General features: G+C 37.8%; 1 protein-coding gene across 2 annotated transcripts in view; it reads left to right on the top strand.

Moving 5' to 3' along the window:
- Positions 1-22,937, top strand: part of Prkg1 (protein kinase cGMP-dependent 1) — a 1,194,975-nt gene that overhangs the window by 445,948 nt on the left and 726,090 nt on the right. For both annotated transcript variants that reach the window (XM_031390083.1, XM_031390082.1), the window contains exon 3: positions 16,490-16,603. In XM_031390083.1, coding sequence (XP_031245943.1) covers positions 16,490-16,603 — 114 coding nt within the window. The remainder of the gene's footprint in view (positions 1-16,489; positions 16,604-22,937) is intronic.

The raw sequence follows: 22,937 nt of genomic DNA, 5'->3' as shown, positions 1-22,937 counted from the left end.
GTATATTGTGGTAGCTAGAAATATTAAGTATATAGATAGTGAGGGCTTTTGTGTGGTATAGACTCTGGAAAGAAAAATCTGTCAAGATGTGAGCCATAGGCTGTGTGGGGTCATTGTGTTGGGTGTTGGGGGGCTAAAGGAGGATAGCGGAGAGAATGGAAGTCAAAACTGAAGGCCAAGGGCAGCATTTGAAGACAAAACTGACTGTGGCGTCATATCCCTCACCAGCTCAGTTTCCTGCAGGGAATCCCACGTGACACGAGTGTGCAGAAAGGAAAGTGCTCAAGCGAGGTTACTTCTTCCATGTTCACTTGGAACACATAGTTGAGGCTCTGCTTTCATCTTTGGACAAGAAGGCAAAGTAGACAAAAAAACAAAAAACAAAAAAACAAAACAAAACAAAAAAAAAAGCCGGGCAGTGGTGGTGCACGCCTTTAGTCCCAGAACTTGGGAGGCAGAGGCAAGCAGATCTCTGAGATTGAGGCTAGCCTAGTCTACAGAGTGAGTTCCAGGACAGCCAGGGCTATACAGAGAAACCCTGTCTCAAAAAAAACAAAAAGAAGAAGAAGAAGAAGAAGAAGAAGAAGAAGAAGAAGAAGAAGAAGAAGAAGAAGAAGAAGAAGAAGAAGAAGAAGAAGAAGAAGGAGGAGGAAAAGAAGAAGAAGAAGAAAAAGAAGAAGACGACGACGACAAAGTGGAGCAAGCCATGCCTCAAAAGCAGTATCATGAGTCCTCTCTGCAGTTGAAATAGCATGGGAACACTTTGATGTCAGATGCAATTTCAGATTTTAACAGTATTTTCATTTTTAATTAGGCCAAACGCCTCAGCTGCTAAAATCACATAGCTACCATGCACTGTGGATAAAGTACTACTCTATTTTTATTTATGTCTGTATTTCATAAAGGCACACTTTGTCTTTCTCCTTCTAAATAATTTTAACAAGATGAAAGATATAAGGGATCAGTCAACTATGACAGGAAGAGAGATGGAGTTTTGATGAACTGGGTAGCAGCAGACCTAGATTATCTGGGAACCAAACCAAAGGAGAGTGGAAGCGGAGCTGCTGAAGGACAGGAAGTTGCTAGTATGCTGGGGCGCATTTGTCCATTTTAGATTATGGCAGTGAATTTCTCATCAAAGTCTGACTTTTGAAAGAATATGTAAGTAGAGGAAGTATTGATTCCCTAATTGGTTCTTGATTGTGTCAATAAAGGAGGCAGAAGCCAATCACCGGGCAAAGGACAAAAAGGTGGGACTTCTGGGTCCTGGAAGGACAAGAAGGGGACAAGCTAAAGTTACACCCAACATCTATGTAGTCCACTTTTGGATTGGGTCAACCGTGCAGCACTGGCTTCATCCAGGCTCTGAACAGGGCTTCTTGTCTGTGCCATACTGTGACTTTGAGAGCACATACGCTGGTCCCATAGACCCAGCTGAAGGTCCCATAATGTCCAGTAAGCTCCACATCTTAAAAGTTCACCACCTTCCACCATCATATTAAGACCTTTCAGTGGATGAACAACATTCGAATAATGACGGAGACTACCAAAGATTCTACAGTGACACCTGAGCTCTCTGAAAGGACTGAAAATTTCTTTAATGATCAATACAGTAGCTACTAGCCACACGGGGCATTGGAGCACTTGATTGTTATTGATGGAAGATGGCTCAACATATTTTTTATTAATTTATATTTAAGTAGCCACATTTATTAACTAGCTTCCATAGCAAAGAGCACAACAGAAAGGGTTTTTTTAAAGTGTTCTTTAGACACTGCAATAAAGATATTGGAAGCAGCTGTCACTCACGGTTTTATGGTAATCCACAAGACAGTATGTTCACAGTTCAAATCTGTCACACTCATCACAAATGAACCAGGCAGGGTTTTCTTCCCAATGCTTCATTTTAATACTGTTTCTGGTGATTATGTTAATAAAAATGAAGCGTTGATAATTATAAGTGCAGCCTGTCAGAAAAACGGATACCATAATTATAACACAATTGAGGAAAACATTTTCCAAACACTAGCAACACATGCTATAATATGTTATGTGTTGCCTTTAAGTTAACTATGGTAGAAGCAGCAAAAGCAGATTTTTGTCACAAGGGACATCTCATCAAGTAGTTAATTTGTAGAAAAATTTCATTTTTCCAATTTGAAAGAACAGATGGCCTATTCATTAAAATTCAAAAGTAGATAATTACTTGATTCCAGTATTTTTAGCAAAGGACATTTTATAACATTATGTTTGGGGAAGACTCATAGGTCTTAAAATGTTTTGTGTGACTGGACACATAATTCACCATCTATAACTGCCTGCTCTGCTAAGTGAATGAGCCAGTTAAAAATAGCCTTGTAACTCTTTTTCCACACTGAAACATTCACTTTAAAAAATTACTGGAATCTCTGAAGAAATGTCTTCCCATTAACCTCAAACCCCCATTCAAACATTCATCAGCAAACATTTATCTCTCACTTTTGTGCCAGAAACTTGCAACTGGAGATCCATGTTTGGCAAGATTGCACCTGCCCCTAAGAAGGGAAGTCCAATGGTGAATGTTGAATGATTGAAGTACTCTGGGTTTTCTTTCAATTTAATGGTATTCTGCAACTTTTTCTCTCTTAAGTAGTTCAGTAAAGGTGGATATTTAGTGACTCATAACAGAGTATTCATAAATCAGCATGGGTAAAGTCTGTTATTGACAGTCCCTCACCTGCACAATAATGATAATTTTGAAGTTTCCAACCACTCAAGCTCAGAAATCCATCTATCAGATGTGATTCTCACTCTCTGAGATACACCCAATGAAGGAGAAACAACCAATTTGCCAAATTTCATTGGTTACTGGGAAGCTCAAAGTGAGAGCTTAAAATAAGACTTCACTACCTCATTTGGGAAAAAAAAATAACTGCTTCTGTCTCTTTGTTTCTTGGTTAATAGGTATTTTTCTGTAAGAGGATTTGAACATGGCTGTGGGGGAGGGCAATGAGATAATAATAATAAAAAAAAAAAAGCTAGGGAAATGGTTTTCTCCTCATGTGTTTGGGGAAGGTTGTTGCCAATGTCAGCTAGCCCAGGAGCTTCTGGCATTTCTCTGTCTGCCTTCTATCCCACCATAGTAAATACCAGCATTGTTTCTGTGTGCATACTGGTGCTGGGATCCAAATGCAATTCCCCTCCCTATCCCTACCGTATCCACCCCCACCCCATCCCCACTTATGGGGCAAGTGCTTTACACACTGAGCCATCCACTCAGCCTTGTAAGTGGACTTCTTCTGAAATCCACCCCAGTGACTTTCAAATTCAACCTTTTCCCCTCTCAGGACTGTGGATGTTTTTTCTTAGCACTGTGAATGAATTATTACCTGTGGAACTAGAGACATCAATCCATACTCACTTATCAAATAGATTTATTGATACTTACCCTGCAGTAGTTAGTTTCTCAATGGTTAAAAAAAGGGGGGGGGGAATATGAAGACGGAAAAAGAGATGTGTCTCTGTGCTGCTATGTTCTCTATGTGCTGAAAAACTGCCTTTGACTGGTGCATGTCAACAGCGTAATTTAAGAAGATGGAAGTCCTGGGGAGATGTGGACAGATACCATGGGGTTTATTATAAGTTTAACTCTCCTATTTAAATCTTACCCTGCAGGCTTCTGGACCAGTTCCTCTATAGCTCATCATGCTGGGTTGCTCAACATGGACAAACCCACTGTTGAACCTTACTGCTTACATTTATGTGAAAGCAATAATATATTTATGACCATATGTTAATAGATTTTGATGCTACAAAAAAAGTAGCACACACGGAACAGATTCCAGAAAACATCCAAAAAAAAAAAAAAACCACCAAAAGGCTAAAATAGAATCACTGATAGGAATCTCCATTACTAGATAATAATCCAGGCTAATTAGACCACACAACCTAATAAGTTAAAACACTGTTTTTGATACAATATTTCCCGGGACTTGTTTTAAGTTTCTACTAATGAAAACTGGATCCTTTTAGCAGCTGGGATTTTTGCTTATTGCCATATGTGTGTGCCATTCACAATGGGTTAAGTTGCCACTATCGATCTCACATAGAGCATAAGACTCTTCTAACTTCACTGTACCACGTAATGAATAAATATGTGGGAAATGTGGGGAGCTGATGCAAGGCTCTTTTGTCTTGCTCTTCCTGAACAACTTTACTTTCATCTTATAATCCCGGAAGATTATGCTGGCCACTGACGTCTTTCATGCCTTTACACCTTTCCCTCAGAGACCTTAAAGTCTGACAGGACAACATTAAATCTAAGAGCCCAAGGCTAGTCAAATTGTACCGATTTTGATGATATACAAGGAAGTGTGCTTCCTTAACATTTAAACGTAAACTGGAACTCTATTGTCCTAGTATTGTTTTATTTTATGAATTTTAATGAATTAGAAATCAGAGCTTTCTTATAATACCATTTGTGTATATTTCACCCTAATATTTCACCTAAAAAGTACTGAATGGAGGCATAACTTTACTGTAATACCTATTTCATTATCTTTATGACTTCAAGTGTGGGTAGGTTTTACTTTTCATCTGCTCATAGTCATCACCTTGGCTAGAGGCAAAGAATAAATTCCTTTCACACATTTGCTTCTCTGATTCTATAACAGCAGAGAGTTTAGAGGTGGAGGACTAGCCTGTCAGATGGAAGACCCTTAACGTCTGGGCACGAGTTAGTCAATGAACAAACATCTGGAAGAACTAAGGCAAAAATCTAAGCATCAATTCTGTGAAAAGGTGATTTAGTCAAGAGATAAATTATTTAGGTCATTTTTAGATAGGAACAAATTATTCATGGATGGTTCTAAGTCGTTAGAATAACATGTTTCTGCAGAAATTAGTTCCTTAAATCCATTGTTGTTGAAGAAGTGTGAATTCTTTTGAACAGTTTAAACTCAGGTTATTTCATTAAAAAGTATTGCTACTTCATTCATTAATAATAGAATGCAAAAGTTATTCACACAAATGTATGGAAGCAAAATTTTTCAAACCTAAGCTGAATTTTAATATTTTCATGGTTTCCATTTAAGCAGCATATCTAATTTATGCTTTTCTTTTCATAAGCAGTGTGTATTTTGTTAGATCCTATTTTCCTTGCTATACTATACTAAAGCAGCAAGACATTCCCTCACTACTGTATTAGAGAAGTACTCATAATATTTTTTATTGTAATGAGGTTAAAATCTGTGATGTCTAACTCTTCCAAATAATCCCTCCAACTAGAAAACTCAAGTTTTTGGAAATCTGCTTTCTCAGACAAACACTGAGTCATGTTTGATGAGAGTCTAGAGGAATTATTTTTCTAAATAAATTTCATTTCAGTAATAGAAAGAAGCATGATGGAATTATATATGAAGAACCTAAAGACAGCAGGAACCAATACATAGTTATGGCTATACAACTCTTCTAACTCAGTTGAAGAGTTTCTTAGCAAAGGTGGTCCTCCCAGTCTGTTCACAGTACCTTCAGGAAGTTGAATAGTAACAGTATATAGAAGGAAGGTGGCAGCCAATGAATGGAAAAGGGATACTGGATTGTTTTGGTTTTTTTTTTTTAATGATGGTTCTGTACAGTGACAAACCCACCACAGATGTTTAAGAGAATGTATTCACTGATAGAGGGTAAGTTAAGCATTTAGGATGGAGTGTAAAGTGAACATTAGAGGTTAATTCCATTAGCTGAGAGTTCTTCATCTTTCTGTTGCCAGAGGCATCTTTGAAAACCTGATGTCTATGGATCTAATATCAAAATAGTTCCAAATGCATAAAATAAAGTATTATAGAATATAAAGGAAACAAATTCCTTTGAAAAGCATGCCAAAAAATTTTTTTAATTGTGATACACTAATTGGGGTTTATTTTATTATGTGCATTAAGTAATAGTATTAATATTACATTATATGTAATGTAATAATAATGATGATGATGATGATCACAACATTTTTATAGAAAGTGTAAAGATATCTGGAATAATTGTCATATAGTAAGAAGATATTTCCATTGGCGGCATCACAACTTGTGTTAAGCTGGCGTGATTTGTTCCTATGAAATGCTACATTTCGGTTAAAGGTTAATAAAACTGTACTTTCCTCTTTCATATCCGTGTTCGCAGATCCATGAATTATTTCAGGCTAAGAGCCTCTGAGCCTGGCTATGAAGCCAAAGTGAGAGGATGACAAGGATTCCGATTTAGGCTCATTTAGAAAAGATTCCAGTTCATGGGAAGACTAGATGATCTTTGCTAGCAATTAGCATTTGACTCCAGAGGACATTTTAAACTTCCCAGCATGGGATTTTATATCAGAATAATATTTAATGAGTGAATCTTGCTCTCCCCAAGAGACCAGGGAAGGAACAAACTGTATCCATTGCTGTCGGAAGAGGCTTTAAGGTAGTGTTTCAGTTTAGGAATGAATGTTATCACATGACTAGAATCTACTCCCAGGAAGTATTTGCACCATCGGCTGCATGGCTTCATTCAAGGTGATTGGGGTGTTCCTTTGTGCAGAAGGAAGTGGGGAGAGGGCAGAAGTTCTTACATGGGAAACGGACGAGAGTTGTTGAAAGTGTTGATGCAGCCGAGAGGTTACTGAGGAAGTGTGAGAAGCCAAATCATGTCCAAATCAAAATTCTCATGAGGAACTTCACAAGTTGGGCACTAATCTTATCACTATGTGCCTGTATTTGGTGCTCATTTTTAACAGTTTCATTGAGACCATGCACCATACCATCTGCCTCTTTAAAATACTCAATTTAATAGTTCTTAGAATATTTACAAATCTGCTTTCTCATCACCATCGCCTAATTTAAAACATTTTCATTATCTCAGAAGGAGCCTCTGTCTTGCCTTCTCTCCCGGACCTTTGGCCCCTTTATATTTCTGTCTCTCTACAGTAGAGTTGGATAACTCTGAACATTTTGCATCAGTGAAATAATGCAATACATGTTTTGTGAGTCTTCCTTTTTTCACTATTTTTCCAAGCTCATAAGTAATGTAACAAGTGTTAGTAGAGAGTTTTCACTTTACTATGGCTGAATAAAATTCTGCATTTTGCTAAAACATTTATCAGTTTATCAGTTTGCTAGTTTTCTTTGACTGCCTACTAAATAGGTGCTCAGCTGTTTTCTTTTTTCCTTCGGTTTTTCTTACTACAGACACTCTAAAACTACCATTGTTGAGGTGGGAAAGATGGATCAGCAGCTAAGAACACTTACTGCTCCATCCGATGACCTGGGTTAGATTTCTAGCACTCACATGCTGTGGTTCGTAACTGCCTAAAGCTCCTGGTCCAAGGGATCCAATGCCCTCTTCTGGCCGCTGCTAGCGCCAACACAAGCATGTTATATACACAGACACACATGCATACACACAAGTAAAAAAATAAAATCAGAATAAATCTTAAAACTTATCTTGATCTTACTATGCTTGTCGTGGTACTAAATTATATAGCTGGGGACGCACTCTCACAAACCCACGCTTCGCCTCCGTTACCATTCTCTGGAGCTAAGTTAAATTGCTGTGAAGTGAAAAACACAGACAATCTTAGTTTAGAATCAACAGATAACACAATCGCTTGGAGTGGAATCTATCATCCTAACCAACTGTTTTATGTTAGAAGTCTTCCAGTGGTGACTCCTGGTGGATTCCACTACCAGAACTATCAGTCCCCAGCCTACATCTCTGCTTTGCTCCTGACTCTCAGTCAAAAAGAACTGTTCCCCTCCTGCCTTCCTTCTTCCTCTCTCAGACCTGGAAGCCCCCACCTCCTCCTCACCCAGTGATTGGCTTCTTGTTATCTTTATTATTTAATCAATTAGGGGAAAATTCTGCTACAGGGGAAAATACATATACCACTTCAAGTACACCTATTGTAAGTTGTCAAATATAAACTCTCATGGTAAGAAGTGCATTTTAGCATTGTGAAAGTTATAGTACAGTAATGGCACATACATGCTTTCAGCATGTGGAGAATGTGGTTGGCATTTTCAGGTGTTTTTCTCCCTCTGGACTGTGTAATAGTAGAATTAAAATCCAGTCCTAAGGCTCACTGACTAATACTCGTCAATTGTAGAGAATTTTCTTTCATGGGTTTCAACACCATTGACATTTTGGGCTGAGTAATTCTTTGGCAGGATGCTGTCCTGTGCATTATAGGAGTCCCAAGACCATCTTTGGAATCTTTGTAGGATAGCATCCAAGTGATAACAATTCAAACTGTCCCCAGTCCTGGACATATGTTCCTTGAGAAGTAAGATGGCCCCCTTCTCCAACTGGAAAAAATTGCATTGCAACATAAATTCTCCTAAGGTTAATTAAAGTGAAAAATAAATGAATGTCATATGACTATCTCAAAATCTGACACTCGTTGTATTGCCATTTTTGTCTGTAGAGAGCTACAGACATAGTTGTTCATTGTTCTCCCATTTTTCGTTCATGTCTGTGTGTGTGTGTGTGTGTGTGTGTGTGTGTGTGTGTGTGTGTGTGGTATATACAGGTGTGCATGTTCGTGTACTTGTATGTGCATTTGTGGGAGCCAGATTGATGCTGGTTGTCTTCCCTTATCTCTCTTTACCCCATTTTTAGAGACAAAGCCCTTAGTGAATCTAGAGCTCACCAATGAGATTAGACTGGATAGCCAAAGAGGCCTCATGCTTCTTCTCCCTCTGCCTCCCAGGGCTGGCATATAGGGATGTGCCACCATGCTTTGGTTTGCAGGCTCTAACTCAGGTCTTCATGCTTGTTCAGCAAGCATCTTTACTTCCTAATCCATCTTCCCAGGCTTCTGCTCATTGTGGACCAATCAAAGGAGATCACGTATTATAGAAACAACATTGCCCTATTATAGAAACAATAGTGCAAGACTGTGTCATCCAGTGTGTCACAAGCTGATTACTCAATAAGTTAACTTTTCAACTCTCATTTGTTTCAGGAATGAATAATCTATTTTCCCCTCACTTTCCTATGTGTGCACGTCTTTCCTCTGGTCTGTCTTGAGCTTTTCTTGTAGCTAGAAGTTAAAAGTCATAAATATTTATCTTGGGTTCTCTGTGTACTTTGCTAGGATTTCAAAGCATAATATGTAGAAAGCCGTAATATTGATCCTTGGGAAGAACATTCCAATCCTTGCCTACGATCAGGTACATCACTGATCCATCTGTAATAGATCCAGTATATTTTCTTTTCTTTCAATGTATCTACAGAAAGAAATGCTGCAATATCAGCTGCTTAAACCTTCAGTCTGATTTGCTTAGATGGCTCTCTACAGGCAACTGTCCAAATCGCTCAAAGGCCATTCCCCCATCGTTGTTTTCTTTGGGCTTCTCACCCCTTAAATGCTGTTGTTCTAATCTATTGGATACTGAGCACATTTGTGCCTCCTTTAAGAAATATGACTATGGTTTAGAGAGATGGCTCAGGGATTAAGAGTATATGATGCTTCTGAAGATGACTTCTATATGCTTCCCAGTACCCACATGGTAGCTCATAACTTTCTTATCACTCGATTTCAGAGGAATCTGCTACCCTCTTCTAGCATCTATGGGCCACAGGCACACACATGATTCTCACATTTACATGTTGGCAAAACACCCATACACAAAAGAGAAGAGCAAATATTAAAATTTTATATTAAAAAACCCTTTAAATGAGAAGCTTTGTTATAATAATAACATTATATGAACTCCAATGGTTATAGAAACCATGGATGCAAAAATAGTTTAGGAAAACCTTGCTGTGTACACATGTCTAATGAGACACTAATTAGCAAAACTGAATCAATAGTGATAACACTAACTTTGAAGGAAATATGTCATTCTGTAACAGGGCAGTTTCATACAGGTGTTATTCAATGGCAAAAAAAAAAAAAAATTCATTCACCAAGTTTAGGGAGAACATGTTGTTTCAGAAGCAGGAGTTGAGGTCCAGGGAGGCCATATCCATTTCAGATGGGAAAGCAATCGTGAACAGACACTCGATGGGTCCTCATATCCTGCCATCCTTTCATTCCTAACAAACTTGCTTCTTATAGACAAGCTGTCTTTTTTTCTCAGCTCATCGGGGATTAAGGAAGACAGATATATAAGTGAGCGGCAGGGATGGAGGAGAAGCAATATATCTAAGTCTACATTCAGTTCCTGGGAAGTAGACAGAAAGGAAAGGAAGCTGCTCCCTCTACTTAGCCCTAGCCCTGCCTTGTCACTTCCTGCATTCTTCTCCAAGTGACACAGCCTCTGATCTAAAATGACCCCTCAAGTCAGGTCTGATAGAATCTTTAATTGGTTGAGATAGAAGAAGACCCAGAGATGAACTTGTCTCCCAGAGGAAAGTATATCTGTGCTGACGCCAACACAGCTCAAACACCAGAACGCTGAAAGGTCTGTTGAATCTAGAAATGATAGAAATCCTTGTGAGAGAACAAATAGCATTAGGCTACAGCCTTTTACTTACAAAACCGTGAGCACGTACTCAGGGTGCTTGGAAGAAAAGTGACCGGAGGTATTGTCTAAATCGAAGCTTTGATATAATACCTGTTTGCTTTTAATGGCCAAGCAAGCTGTCTTCAATGTGCCAACCAAGATTGCTGCAGCTGAGCACAGTGTTCACAATCAGGTTGTTACCAGCCATTCTTTCTGCCTGCCAGTAATAAATCCCTAAGCTAATTCTACTTATCATGAGAATCCTTATGGCTCAAAACCCTAGTTTAGGAAAAAGAAAAACCAGGATAAATAAAACCAGGGGATTTGGCATCTCTTCATAAATTCAGTTTCTCCCTTTATTTCTTGAAAGTCCTGATTCTTATAAGACACAGACAAAAGTATAGATGCTTTCTAATAGCCCTCTTAACACTTCGAATGTCCCCAGAGTCATGCACATAGAAGGGTGCCAAAAGCAGAAGCAAATTGATTCCAGCTAAAAGTGTCAGGCTTAGGATATATGACACAGCCCATTCGAGATCACAAATAGGCATATGGCACCTGAAGTAGGATTTTTAAAAGTATTCAATGTCCTGTGATACAGCTGTCAATTATTCATGGCAGTGGCAGGAGTAAGAAAAACAAATAACAAACGAAGCCATAAGTACTCGTGAACCTCTTCTCGGTCGGTCGCCATTTCCACCTCTTCTCTTGGACAGACCACATTAGCAATTTGGAAAACTCCAGAAGACTTGTCTGTTTTCTGAGTATCATATGGTGACCAGAAGACAGCATAAAAATAACAGAGAGTATCACATTATAAAACAAAAATAAATTATAAAGAGCAAAGTAGAATGCTAAGATGAACTAGATCTGGGGCTTATTGGTTTCCCAAATACATTCTGGGAGTCTGTTGGGACGGCTGGGAGATTAGTCAAAGGGAAGGAATAATTTCAAAAGCCTAGAACTTTACTAATAGTCTGAAATTTAGTTTTTTGCTACTCTTTAAAAACTCTGGTTTGAAATCCAACATTGAAGAGTCAAAATTGAAGAAATAAAATAGTTACAAATAAATGATGATTGATTTTATCTTTGTTTTTTAAAACAAATGCAAATTATATTTATTCATGTTGACCTGAAGGAAATGCACCAAATTTATTTAAAAAAAAAAAGTCATAGTGATGGAAACATTTCAGGGTAGACTATTCTGCATTTGATGAACATGCCTCAGACAAAAGCACCTCACTCTTCCACAGCAGAATCCTCGCTCGTAGGCTACCCTCAAGGCTCTCAGAACCTAAGTAGCTCTAGGGCAGTTGATCTCAGCCTGTGGGTTGCTACCCTTCTGAGGGTCTCACAACCTTTGCACAGGGGTTACTTAAGACCATCTGCATATCAGATATTAACATTACAATCCATCACAGTAGCAAAACAACAGTTAGGAAATAGCAACGAAACGGATGTTATGGTTGGGGGTCACCACAACATGAGGAACTGTACTAAAGGGCGGCAGCATTAGGAAGGCTGAGAATCACTGGTCTCGGGGGTCATCTGATGACTCCCTAATACTTAGAATAAGCTGCTTGTATGGGAGTAGGTATTACTGGGCATGTACACTTAGTTTTTAAGCAAATGAGAGTTCAGATCTGGCAAAGGATGTGTATGTTCAAATAGAAAAATATCTCACATAGATAACTCAAAGACACTGAAAGACAATGTGTTTAGTGTGCTTAAGTGAATATGCAATCCATTCTTGAAAAGCATTTTAGATAGTCATGCAGAGACTGCCTCACCTAGGGATCCAGCCTGTCTGCAGACACCAAATCCTGACACTACTACTGATGCCAAGAAGTGCTTCCTGACAGGAGCCTGGTATAGCTGTCTCCTGAGAGGTTATGCCAGAACATGACTAATACAGATGCAGATACTCATAGTCAACCATCAGATTGAAAATAGGAATCCCAATGGAAGAGTTAGGGGAAGGACTGGAGGGCCTGAAGTGGGTTGCAATCCCATAGGAAGAACAATGTCAACTAACTGAACCACCCAGAACTCCCAGGGACTAAACCACCAACCAAAGAGTTGGTGGAGAGATCCATGGCTCCAGCTACATATATATCAGAGGATGGTCTTATTTGACATCAATGGTAGGGGAGGCCCTTGGTCCTGTGGAGGCTTAATGCCCCAGCATAGGGGGATACTAGAGTGGTGGGGCAGGAATGGGTGGGTGGGTGGAGGAGCACCCTCATAGATGGGCAAATCACAAGGGATATGAGATGGTGGGCATTGTGGAAGGGGGGTATCATATGAAACGTAAATGGATAAAATGATTAATACAAAGAAAAATGAAAAGCATTCAGAAATGCACAGTTGCTTCTGACTTTACTTGAAGGTTGATATGAAGCCTAATAAGTAACCTTAACCAATTCTTCATCAATAACTCATTTTTCTGAGTTATTGGAAACTATGATAACTCTTCATGCCCTTTAAAGAGCCATCTTTCAAGCCACATATGTCTCTGTCATATGAGTCCCTCACCTGTCCCTTCTCTCTGTTACTTATCCTCATCCTCACACCAGGAATGAAGTAAAATGAGCTATCCAATTATGATTCAGGCAATAGTTTATGAGCACTTTCTGTTTCTGATTTAAGTACGTCTGCTCACCAAACTGTAATACTAGCAACAGAAACAGTGCTTTAAACTGGTTGGGACATGGTGACACATCTCCCTAAAATTTCATCACTCTGAAGGTAAAACAAGAAAGATCTGAAGTTCAAGGTCATAGCAAGTTTGAGATTATCTAAGGCTTTATGAGACCCTGTCTCAAATACAAAAAGCAATACTAAAGAAACAAATAAAAGCAGATATTTTTGAATAAGTGTCACATGGCATCAGGTCACTTATACTACCTTGGTAGTTTTGGCCATACTGACTATCTAGTATTTAACCTGGAAAATATATTCATATCCAAGCTAGTATTTACCAAGTATAATACTGAATATTTTAGCTATTCTAATGAATATGGAACACAAACTTCTGTTGGCAGCACCAGTTATTAATATATAAATGAATAATTAGCACATGTATAATTTACACCTATTTTTTTCAACAAAAGTTAAGTTAGATGTAAAAAGTATAGACAAATAAGATCAGGATAATAAGGCAGAGTATGATGGTTCATGTCTTTAATCCCAGCACTCAGGAGACAGAGTTAGGACTGGTCTATACAAAGCCAATGTGGTCTACACAGTGAGACTCTCTCTAAAAAAAAAGATTAAGAAAATAGTTTGTAACTAGAAGTAAATTTGGGCAAAGATTTCAAACACTAGAGTCTTAGAGTGTTCAGGACATGAGCTTTCTGGAGATTTTAAAACTGGAAGTTGTAATCACCTACGAGAGTAGTTGCCCATACATTTGAATAGACAGGTTTTTCTAAGAATATGGTTTGTCCAGAAAAGAAGGATGTCTTGCAGGATAGTTTCAACTTCCTATAAAATGCATCATCTAGATTGCATAAGTCAGCTCTGATGTGATAGGTCCACAGACTCACTTGAGGAAACCTCTGGTTCAAAAGAACATTCCCAATATTCTTTGTTGTCTTTCATTAGGCAAGTATTGCTAGAGACAGTGTATCTCTCCCTGTTCAGCTGGATTCTGCTTAGATGTTGCTTTCCACTAGAGACTGTTAAATGTCAACTTCAAAGACAGAGAAGCAGACTCACACAGTCACTCATTTTTCCTCTAAGCATTGGTTGTTTTGTTTTAATTATATTTATAATTAGCACTACAAGCTTTAGATTGACAGTTTTATAATCAATCAGAAAGTTATTACTTCTTATCCTTGGGAGCTTTAAACTCAAGCCTATCATTTCTGAACAAAGATGGATGTAGAAAAGTCCAAAGATTTGGCATTCTCCCTGGTGAATCACTGATTTTCTTGGGTTCCTGTTTTCTTCTTTGTGTCTGATAATAATTTGAGCTAGAATGTTCTCTTCTCACTGCCATTACACCTCTTTGAAGGAATCTAAAAACAAACTGTTTATAACAGGAAACCTATTTTCCTACATAGTTGATGGGCTATTGGAGTATATTATAAATAATTCTTACATCCACTTAAATGATTAACAAGCATAGTGAAAGATATGTCAGCAGTAACAGCAGACAGGGTTTGAGGGTTTAGAGCAGGGTTAAGTATTTTAGCTGCCTTATCTCATTTAAATTTAACAATCACATAGGTACTCTGGCTTTATTGATTTTACTAATGAAGAAAGTAAAGCATTGAAAATTTAAGCGTATTTACCAAATGCCATAGTGCAGGTAGCTAACAGATAAGAAAACTCAGGTCCTAGTCTGACTTCGGACAACATAATCATTTCTTTACTATCACACTGTGATATGCTCTGTCTCACTCTTGAGAAGTTATTTTTGAATAGATAAACTCCTTGGGCTGATTTTTAATACAGCTTGAAAGAGGACATTCTCTTTCTATGGTCAGTGAGCATGAGAAAGCTCAGGAACGTCTGATCAGCATTGCGACTCCAAGCACTTCCAAACCTTCGAAATCATTAGATTTGCTCATTCAAAGCTTACTTATAGGGAGTAATGCAGTTTCCAATGTGGTACATAGATTCCGTATTTCATCATAATTGCTTTATACTACTTTGTCCAAAGATACAATGTAAATATGGAGGCCCAGAGCAGAGATGCTCTACAATGGTGGTCATGTTTTGGTGACCCCCTCCCAACCATAAAATTATTTTGTCACTACTCCATAATTGTAATTTTGCTACTGTTATGAATGATAATGTAAATATTTGATGTATAGGATATCTGGCATAACACTTCCCAGGTGGGGTCACGGCCCACACGTTGAGAACCACTATTCTACAGAGCAACCACTGCCTCATACATGCATAGATGAAATATCTTTAATCCTCAACAGATGTATAGAAGTTAATATATTGGCTCAGATTTTTTTAAACCCATATTTAGATTACACTCTATTGGTTTAAAAAACAGGAATGAATTTATTCTCTACACACATACATACACATTCACACACAAGAAACAGGCACATAAAAGAACAGCTCCAATGCTGGTATATGGGGCCTAACGTTAGGACAACATTGGGAAGCATTTGGTCAGGGCTTAGTTCTTTTACCAAGAGAGAGGTTTTCTTTTCTTCCATAGGTAGGTAACAGATTGGGAAAAAAAGCAATAGTGGGGGATTACCTCTAGAATAGACTGTGTTGCTTCTGATTTCTCCTCTAGTTGTGTTGGGTAATGGAAATTTTAGCTACACAGCTATGAGTTTTTAAAAGTAGTATTTCCCCCATGAATAGCACTTGGCATCCTTATTTGTGAGCAGCAATCTGTACCCAGTGTGTAGCATTTTCTTAGCTTTTTTTCCTTCTTTAGCATTTTATTCTCCCATGCATTGTAGAGCACAAACATTCCTTGTGCTTTGTGGTTGCTTTTTTCTGACTGGTAGTCAACTTCACAGGCTAGGAAGCAGAGAAACAGGTTGCCTTGGTCAGATAAGACGTTTTCAAATAAATAGATACCAAAAGCTGCAATTAAATCATGCCCAAGTGTTGGAGCAACTTCTCTCTTTATAATAACTGTCTTCCTCAAAATGAGAATTTCCAAGTCTGAAGCACGCTGGAGAAGATGTGCCCACTTACTCAAGTTTCCTCTTGGATGTAAAATAATGTTAAAATTGGAATTATCATGGTTTGTTAAAAATTACATATGAAATAGTTTCCTACACTTCTGTTTTCATCTCTACCTTTCCCCAGCCTTTTCTTTGAGTTTCACATCAAATCTATCCATGAAGAACTTAAGAGATGGGATTCTTAACATGCATATTTTACTGCATTTCCTGCATCATCCTTTAGGGAAAACGTTTCAACTGGTTCACTGATGCTTTATTTTAATTTTTAAATAAGCTCTATGTTTTTCAGTCCGTAATGAAGCTACAGCAAATGAAATCGCATGGGAGAAAATTAAAGTGACACGCTTTCCCTTCTTTCAGATGGGAAGGTGGAAGTCACAAAAGAAGGCGTGAAGCTCTGCACCATGGGTCCTGGAAAAGTGTTCGGGGAGCTGGCTATTCTTTACAACTGTACCCGGACAGCGACCGTCAAGAGTAAGGCTCATTTCCCTAGTTCTTCACGTCCTTTCCACGTTCTCTTTCTCTCTGCCTGTGCGATATTGATTTAATGCTGATCGGTTGAATCTGTGTCATTCATCAGTTTATATTCAAATTTTTGCTTTGCAGTGAGGTGATATGTTGGTTTACTTGCTAAAAGATGATAATTGACACAATACATTGTATCTCTGACATGGGATAATGATTGTTCTCATTAAAACTTATGGCAGAACTTTTTTTAAAGGTATAATGTTTGAAATTAAATTTTACTAGGAGAAAGTTCTTTTCTTTTTCCTACTACTAAAGCCTAGGGATGCTATTACAGAACATTTTCAAGTCTATTTTAGATTATATAAGCCATATGATTCCCACCTGTTGATCCTGTGATTTGGAAAACCTGAGCCAAGAAGTGTTCTTTGTCTCATCCAAATATCCCTGAATAAAACGCATCCTAGATTCTATAACTGCATCTGAGTGCATTTTCATTTTCAGCTGCTCATCAAGTTGGATTTTATAGTGGTTGTTCTTTTTCTGATTGAACGTATTTTAAATCGGGCGAAAAAACAGCTTGTTTTCCTGATTTTACATATATGTGTTGATGCGATTTCTCTGGCAACACTGGGTGTTCAGTAGGAGCAGCTGCAGCAGTTAGAAAGAAAATTGTATTTTTAAAAAAGATCTTCCTGTGTAAAGATATAAGGATGGTATAACAAATGAACTGAATTCAAAGCCAACAGTGGAAGTCCGGTGTGCATCTTTAGGCAGGTGTGTGTGTGTGATTCAAGTGTCACATTACCCCATGGATAATGTCGATGACAAATTATAATGAGCAGCTTTTGTTAAAAAAATATGGCAAACTGACAAATTGTTAATATCATTTAGTTTGACTTGGATGACACTGGGTAGTTTGTGTTTTTTCCCCCAAGTACAATCTACAATTGGCAATATTCTATGAAGACATTGGCTGTAAAGGATTCAAGAATGTATGGCCACATAAAGAATGCATGGCCACCTACAGTACCAGACACAGCTGGTTATGACTGCCCATCAGTGACCTTTCTCCAAGGTGCCTCAACATTGTTTACACTGGGGCACTTTCAGTATGGGTCCTTCTGAGCACCTAATTTTTGATCTTAGAAAGGAGATCCTTCAATGTATAAGCACAGCCAGGACTTTCTTTCATGCTATCATTTAATTCCATTACTCGAAAGTAATCTGCAATTTTCACTTTCTTAATAAAGATAAGGAAAGAGCAGCTATTGCTCCATTAAGCCAAACAGATTTTACTATCATGTTTTGCTTTTGTAAGAAATATATTTTCAGGGTACATAAAGGATGAAAAGAACACATTTTTGTTAATATATGTTTTCTAAGAATTGTGAATAATTTTTGCCATTTAAAATTTTCTGAGCATTTCAGCCTTTTACAATACTGCTTGCTCATTGAATCTAATTGAAACTACAAATTTCTAAAGGTTAACATATGGTGATCACTTCATTCTTAATCATATGAAATATTGAAAGGAATATTTTAGATAGCCTAGTTTATTTAAATGGATTTTGAAGCTAATTATTTTTATGAGATGATTGCTTTCTTTCATAAAGATCAGTGGTGACATCCAAAATGGTGCCCATTTTCAGTAACTGTTATATACTCATGATGGCAACTTTAGATAGGCACTATGCATCTGAATCAGTGAGAACAAGCTGAATCTTGGATACAAAAAAATAATCCTGTTTCCAGGTCAAAATATCCTATACCGAGGCAGATGCATGTTGGGGAACATTTTTTTTTCTTGAACTGAACATCACACCTGAGTATACCTATGTGCATTGTGTGTGTTTCACTCCACGGTATCTACTTAAGATATGAAAATGTAATGGAGAAATGAGCCCTAGTCTTGTGGTATGGTAAGGTGTCTCTGGGTTTGCACTTATAAAGGTTATAAGCATAAGTATGGAATATTGCTTATGAAGAATATTTCTTTTAACTGTTGCTTTAGAGCTATAAGGTGTAAATAACAGCGGTTTATTGCTCAGTGCTGTTTCTCATGTCTCCTTTTCTATGCAGAGAGATTGTACACATTACTGTGGGCCTTTGGTGACATTTTTTTTCTTTATGATGAAACTAAAGCTGCAGACCTAACACCTTATAGTTCTTACTAGAATGCACCATGGATGCTCTTTGTAAACAGTGACTACAGAATATAACACCAAAGGCTATCTTACTCTTTTCACACGGAGATTTTAAAATATCTTTAAATATATCTACCTTCATAGGTCGAGTATTTTCTTGGGACTCCCTTTCGTCTTTGAGAACCTCCTCTTAACCACCATCTTGTCAGTGATGTCTGTTGGGTATAACAATACCCATCTGGAGAGAATGCCCTCCTTATCTAATTTGCACAACTATGCATGCCGTTTCCTTTCTTAGTTTTCAGGCCTTGCTCTGTCTTCTATAATTAAAAATGTAGATGATTTCTCTTTCTTCTCCCCTAATCTGACTGAAAATTGCTTATGCTTTTAATACATTTATAATCCCAGAGTAGTGACTCAATTCTAGGAGGTTTGTACAGGACCTTCAATGAACATGGGTGGATACTCTTCATGAGAGCACTTTTTAAATTTTTATCAAGACATGAGAATATTCCAACTTCTTTGGATAATTGATCATATACCTTTTCATATCTGGAATACTTTTACATTTCTTAGTAAAGCCCTAGATTGGCATGAAATGCTCTAGAAGATGTTTCCTTGTGGCGATATTACTGAAAGACATTGTGGAAGCTTGAAGCCAGCTCTTTTCTTTTTAATCTTGGAAAAAATAATCAACTGTCCTTCTAAAAATATATAAAAGAATACCACTCATTGTAAGGATGATACTGGGAGGACAGTCTGATATCCCCAGAAAGAAAAATCTTTAGTAATCTCTAGAGACATAGGAAGAAGACAGCAGGGCACGGCATAGAGATCTATATTCATGGCTACCCCTGTCTACAAGGCAACACCATCAATTTACCCTAGAGGAATAAAGATATAAAAATGCATAGTATTAGCATTATGTTGGAAACAAAAATCTAACAACTCTAAGCATTCCAAGGCTCCTTTATTAGCTGTGATCTGAAATCGGCCACTTGGATTGCATTGTATATGCCAGGGGAGGAGCACAGAAATCAACTCTTATGGTTCTGCAACATTGCATAATTATTATCTCTCATGTTGTCTGAGCTTTTCACGTTTGTTTAAGTGTTTGGCCTTGTATAAAGAAAGGAGTTTTTCTGTGCATTTTTTTAGAACACACCAAAGTTAGGGATTCAAATATTGGCCAAATACCTCTTGTCTTGTCATTTCCAACAACTGCTTATTATCATATCGTATCTAATGCATCACTCCTGGTGTCAATTTTACTGCATTCACCCAACAGTGTTAGAAGTTTACACATTCTCTGGTCTCTTCCCTTATTTCTATGCTTATGGTTCTTCAAAATACCAAAATGAAAAAGGTGCAGTGATTGGGCTTCTAAAAATGGAGAGGAAATATTTGTCATTCACATGGAGGACAGGGCCTGGGATGGGTACCTCATGTGCTCCATTTCATTCCATCTCTATGGTTCTTCTATTTTTCTTGCGCTTCCTATGGCCAGCTTACAGTTTCACAAGGATGTTCAAGTAGATGAGGGTGTATAGCTTTTTGTCCACCTCTGGCAGGAACTGAGTTTGTGTTTGTGTTTGTGTTTGTTTTTGCTTTAAAATAACAAATCAAAGCAATGCTCCTCTTACACTGAGTTTGTAGCTCACCATGTCCCCAGTCCTTTGCTAATATAGTCTTCAAATAGTTACGATTCCAGTTATACCCAGTAAAAATTGAAGACTAAAAGAATTCTTTATCACAAAGTCTCAATAGTAGGTAAGGAAGATTCACCACAGAACATTATCTATGTCACAGGCTTGTATGGGCTTGGGTGGATATTTTATGAGGCTATTTGGACAAAATATCTGAGTGATTATTTCCCTCTAAATTATTTATAATGAGTATTTAAAAATTCTTTTGTAGTAAAACAGTTCAGTGCTAATACAACACAGCCTAAGCAGACTTTAAAAAGACAAATTAATAACTTTGATAACATCTGGTAAAAAAATATTTTTCTGCCTTGGTTAGAATGCTTTCAAGTTTTATACTTAATCTTTTCTTAGATATCAGTAGAGGAGAAGTTGACTAATTAAGGTATTTTAATGTCCTGGACATTTTATAAATAAACTTAAAAGGTTTGGATTTTTCTGTTGTTTAATTTTTAACTTTTAAAGTGAGTTTGAGCCTTTGTAGGGAAGTGGCTTGCACATTCCCTTGCATCTCTCTTTCAAACATTACATTATTCAGCCTAAGTCAGAAAAATCTGCCAAGTATCAAAAAACAAACAAGCAAAAGCAGATGAATGGAGAGAGAAAAAAAGATCAGGCAAATTTTCTCTGATAACTCTATATGCTATGAATAAAATGACTCTGCCTAATAAGTATGCTATGCACCATCCATACATAAAGTGCATTTTATTGGCAGCCTTTTTTCATTGCTACTGAGAAGACATCCTAGATGAGGGCCTTTTGTAGTTGTGGACCTTGAAAATATCTTAATATTACTGAAACAAGAAGTAAACAATCGGGCTCTTTTATGGAATATGATTATAGAGCATTGTAAAACATCCTATTTATGATAAGAACACACAGGTGTAAATGAAGAAACATTGTCAGCAGCACCAATCACTGTGTACACTTGCTATCTGGGATTTTAATGAGTGCTAGCAGTCATGAACCTTCATGGTCCCCATTCGCAACATGAGTAGGAAAGGTGACTGTGCTAATGAGCCTCTATCTGGCCTCTGAGAGCTAACCTTTTATAATGCATGTTATATTAATGAATGCTTTCTGCCAAGAATCCTGAAAACCTGGGGAGAGAACACAAAATAAGTTTAGGCTGATGGAGCCTAAAAGGTTGATCCTGGGTAGGATGAGATTGTCCTGAGTGTCCCACAGAAATTTTATCAACCAGAAAAAAGAAGTAAGTGGTGCATTTACAACACCATCCTGAAGTAGGAACACCTGCCTAGTGAGCTTGGAGATAATGCTCTTCCGAAAATAGCATTACCTTATGAATTAAACAATACTGTGATGTTGTTAACACATGAAGCTAGAACTCCTGAGAAATACGTTTCTCTGATGAAGAAGCAGTTCACTAGGCACCAACGATGCCACATCACAGAGTAACCATGAAAGCAGGTACCCAAAAGCTAGCCTTTCTCATTCTGCCATCTATATAGAGAGGAAGGGTGAATTTTAAGGACAATGATTTTTCTACTTAAGTTCAATAAAAACTGTGATAAGCGGAGTCTATTTATCATTTATATTTAACTGCTTCTAACAAAAACCATCATCTAATTCCCATGCTGATGAGGTGTGGCTGACAATCACCTTTAAGAGTACATCCAGAAAGAAAGGAATTCATTCCTCCTCACAGTTAAATAAACTTCTCCTCCCCTCCTCCTTCCTTTAATTGCTCAATCCCTAGCATATTGAATGTTCCTTTCCTTGGGAAATAAGTCAAGCTTTACCTGACAAGCTATTACTTTTAAAGGGTTGCAGATAATTGAATAGTAAGTCTAAACAATAGACCAGGAATGCTGCAGTTTTACTCTTTTTTTTTTCAGAAATTTATTTATTTTTAATTATCTTTAATTTTTTTTTTTTACAGTCCAGTCATTATCCTCCTCCTGATCTACCCTGAGACAGTTCCTCATCCCATTCCTTCTGCTCCATCTCCAAGAGGATGTCCCCTACCTCACACCACCCAGGCCTCCCTACTCCCTGGGGCCTCAAGTCTCTTGAGGGGTAGCTCATCTTCTCTCACTGAGGCCAGACCAGGCAGTCCTCTGCTGTATATGTGTTGAGGGCCTCATATCAGCTTATATTCTGCCTGGTTGGTGGCTCAGTGTCTGAGAGATCTCGGTGGTCCAGGTTAGTTGAGACTACTGGTCTTCCTATAGGGTCACCCTCCTCCTTAGTTTCTTCTAGCCTTTCACTAATTCAACCACAGGGTTGCCCAGCTTCTGTCCATTGGTTGGGTGTAAGTATTCTTTCCTAAAAGGTAATAGCTTTTCCATGTATACTATGATATAAGAGCCTTACAGAATGTGAAGCATGGCTCAGCTTTTCATACAGTAGTTCCTCAGTGTACTTATTTGCTAGGGTACTATTTCTGTATCCACTCAGTGGATTGGGGATAGAAAACAAACAAATAAAGTAGTATCATAGGCCAGAGCTATATATAATTACTTTTAATGA

The sequence above is a fragment of the Mastomys coucha genome, unplaced genomic scaffold (assembly GCF_008632895.1).
Source record: "Mastomys coucha isolate ucsf_1 unplaced genomic scaffold, UCSF_Mcou_1 pScaffold21, whole genome shotgun sequence".
NCBI classification, from domain to species: domain Eukaryota; kingdom Metazoa; phylum Chordata; class Mammalia; order Rodentia; family Muridae; genus Mastomys; species Mastomys coucha.
Note: the sequence above shows the minus strand (reverse complement) of the source record. Positions and strands in the feature narration are given on the sequence as shown.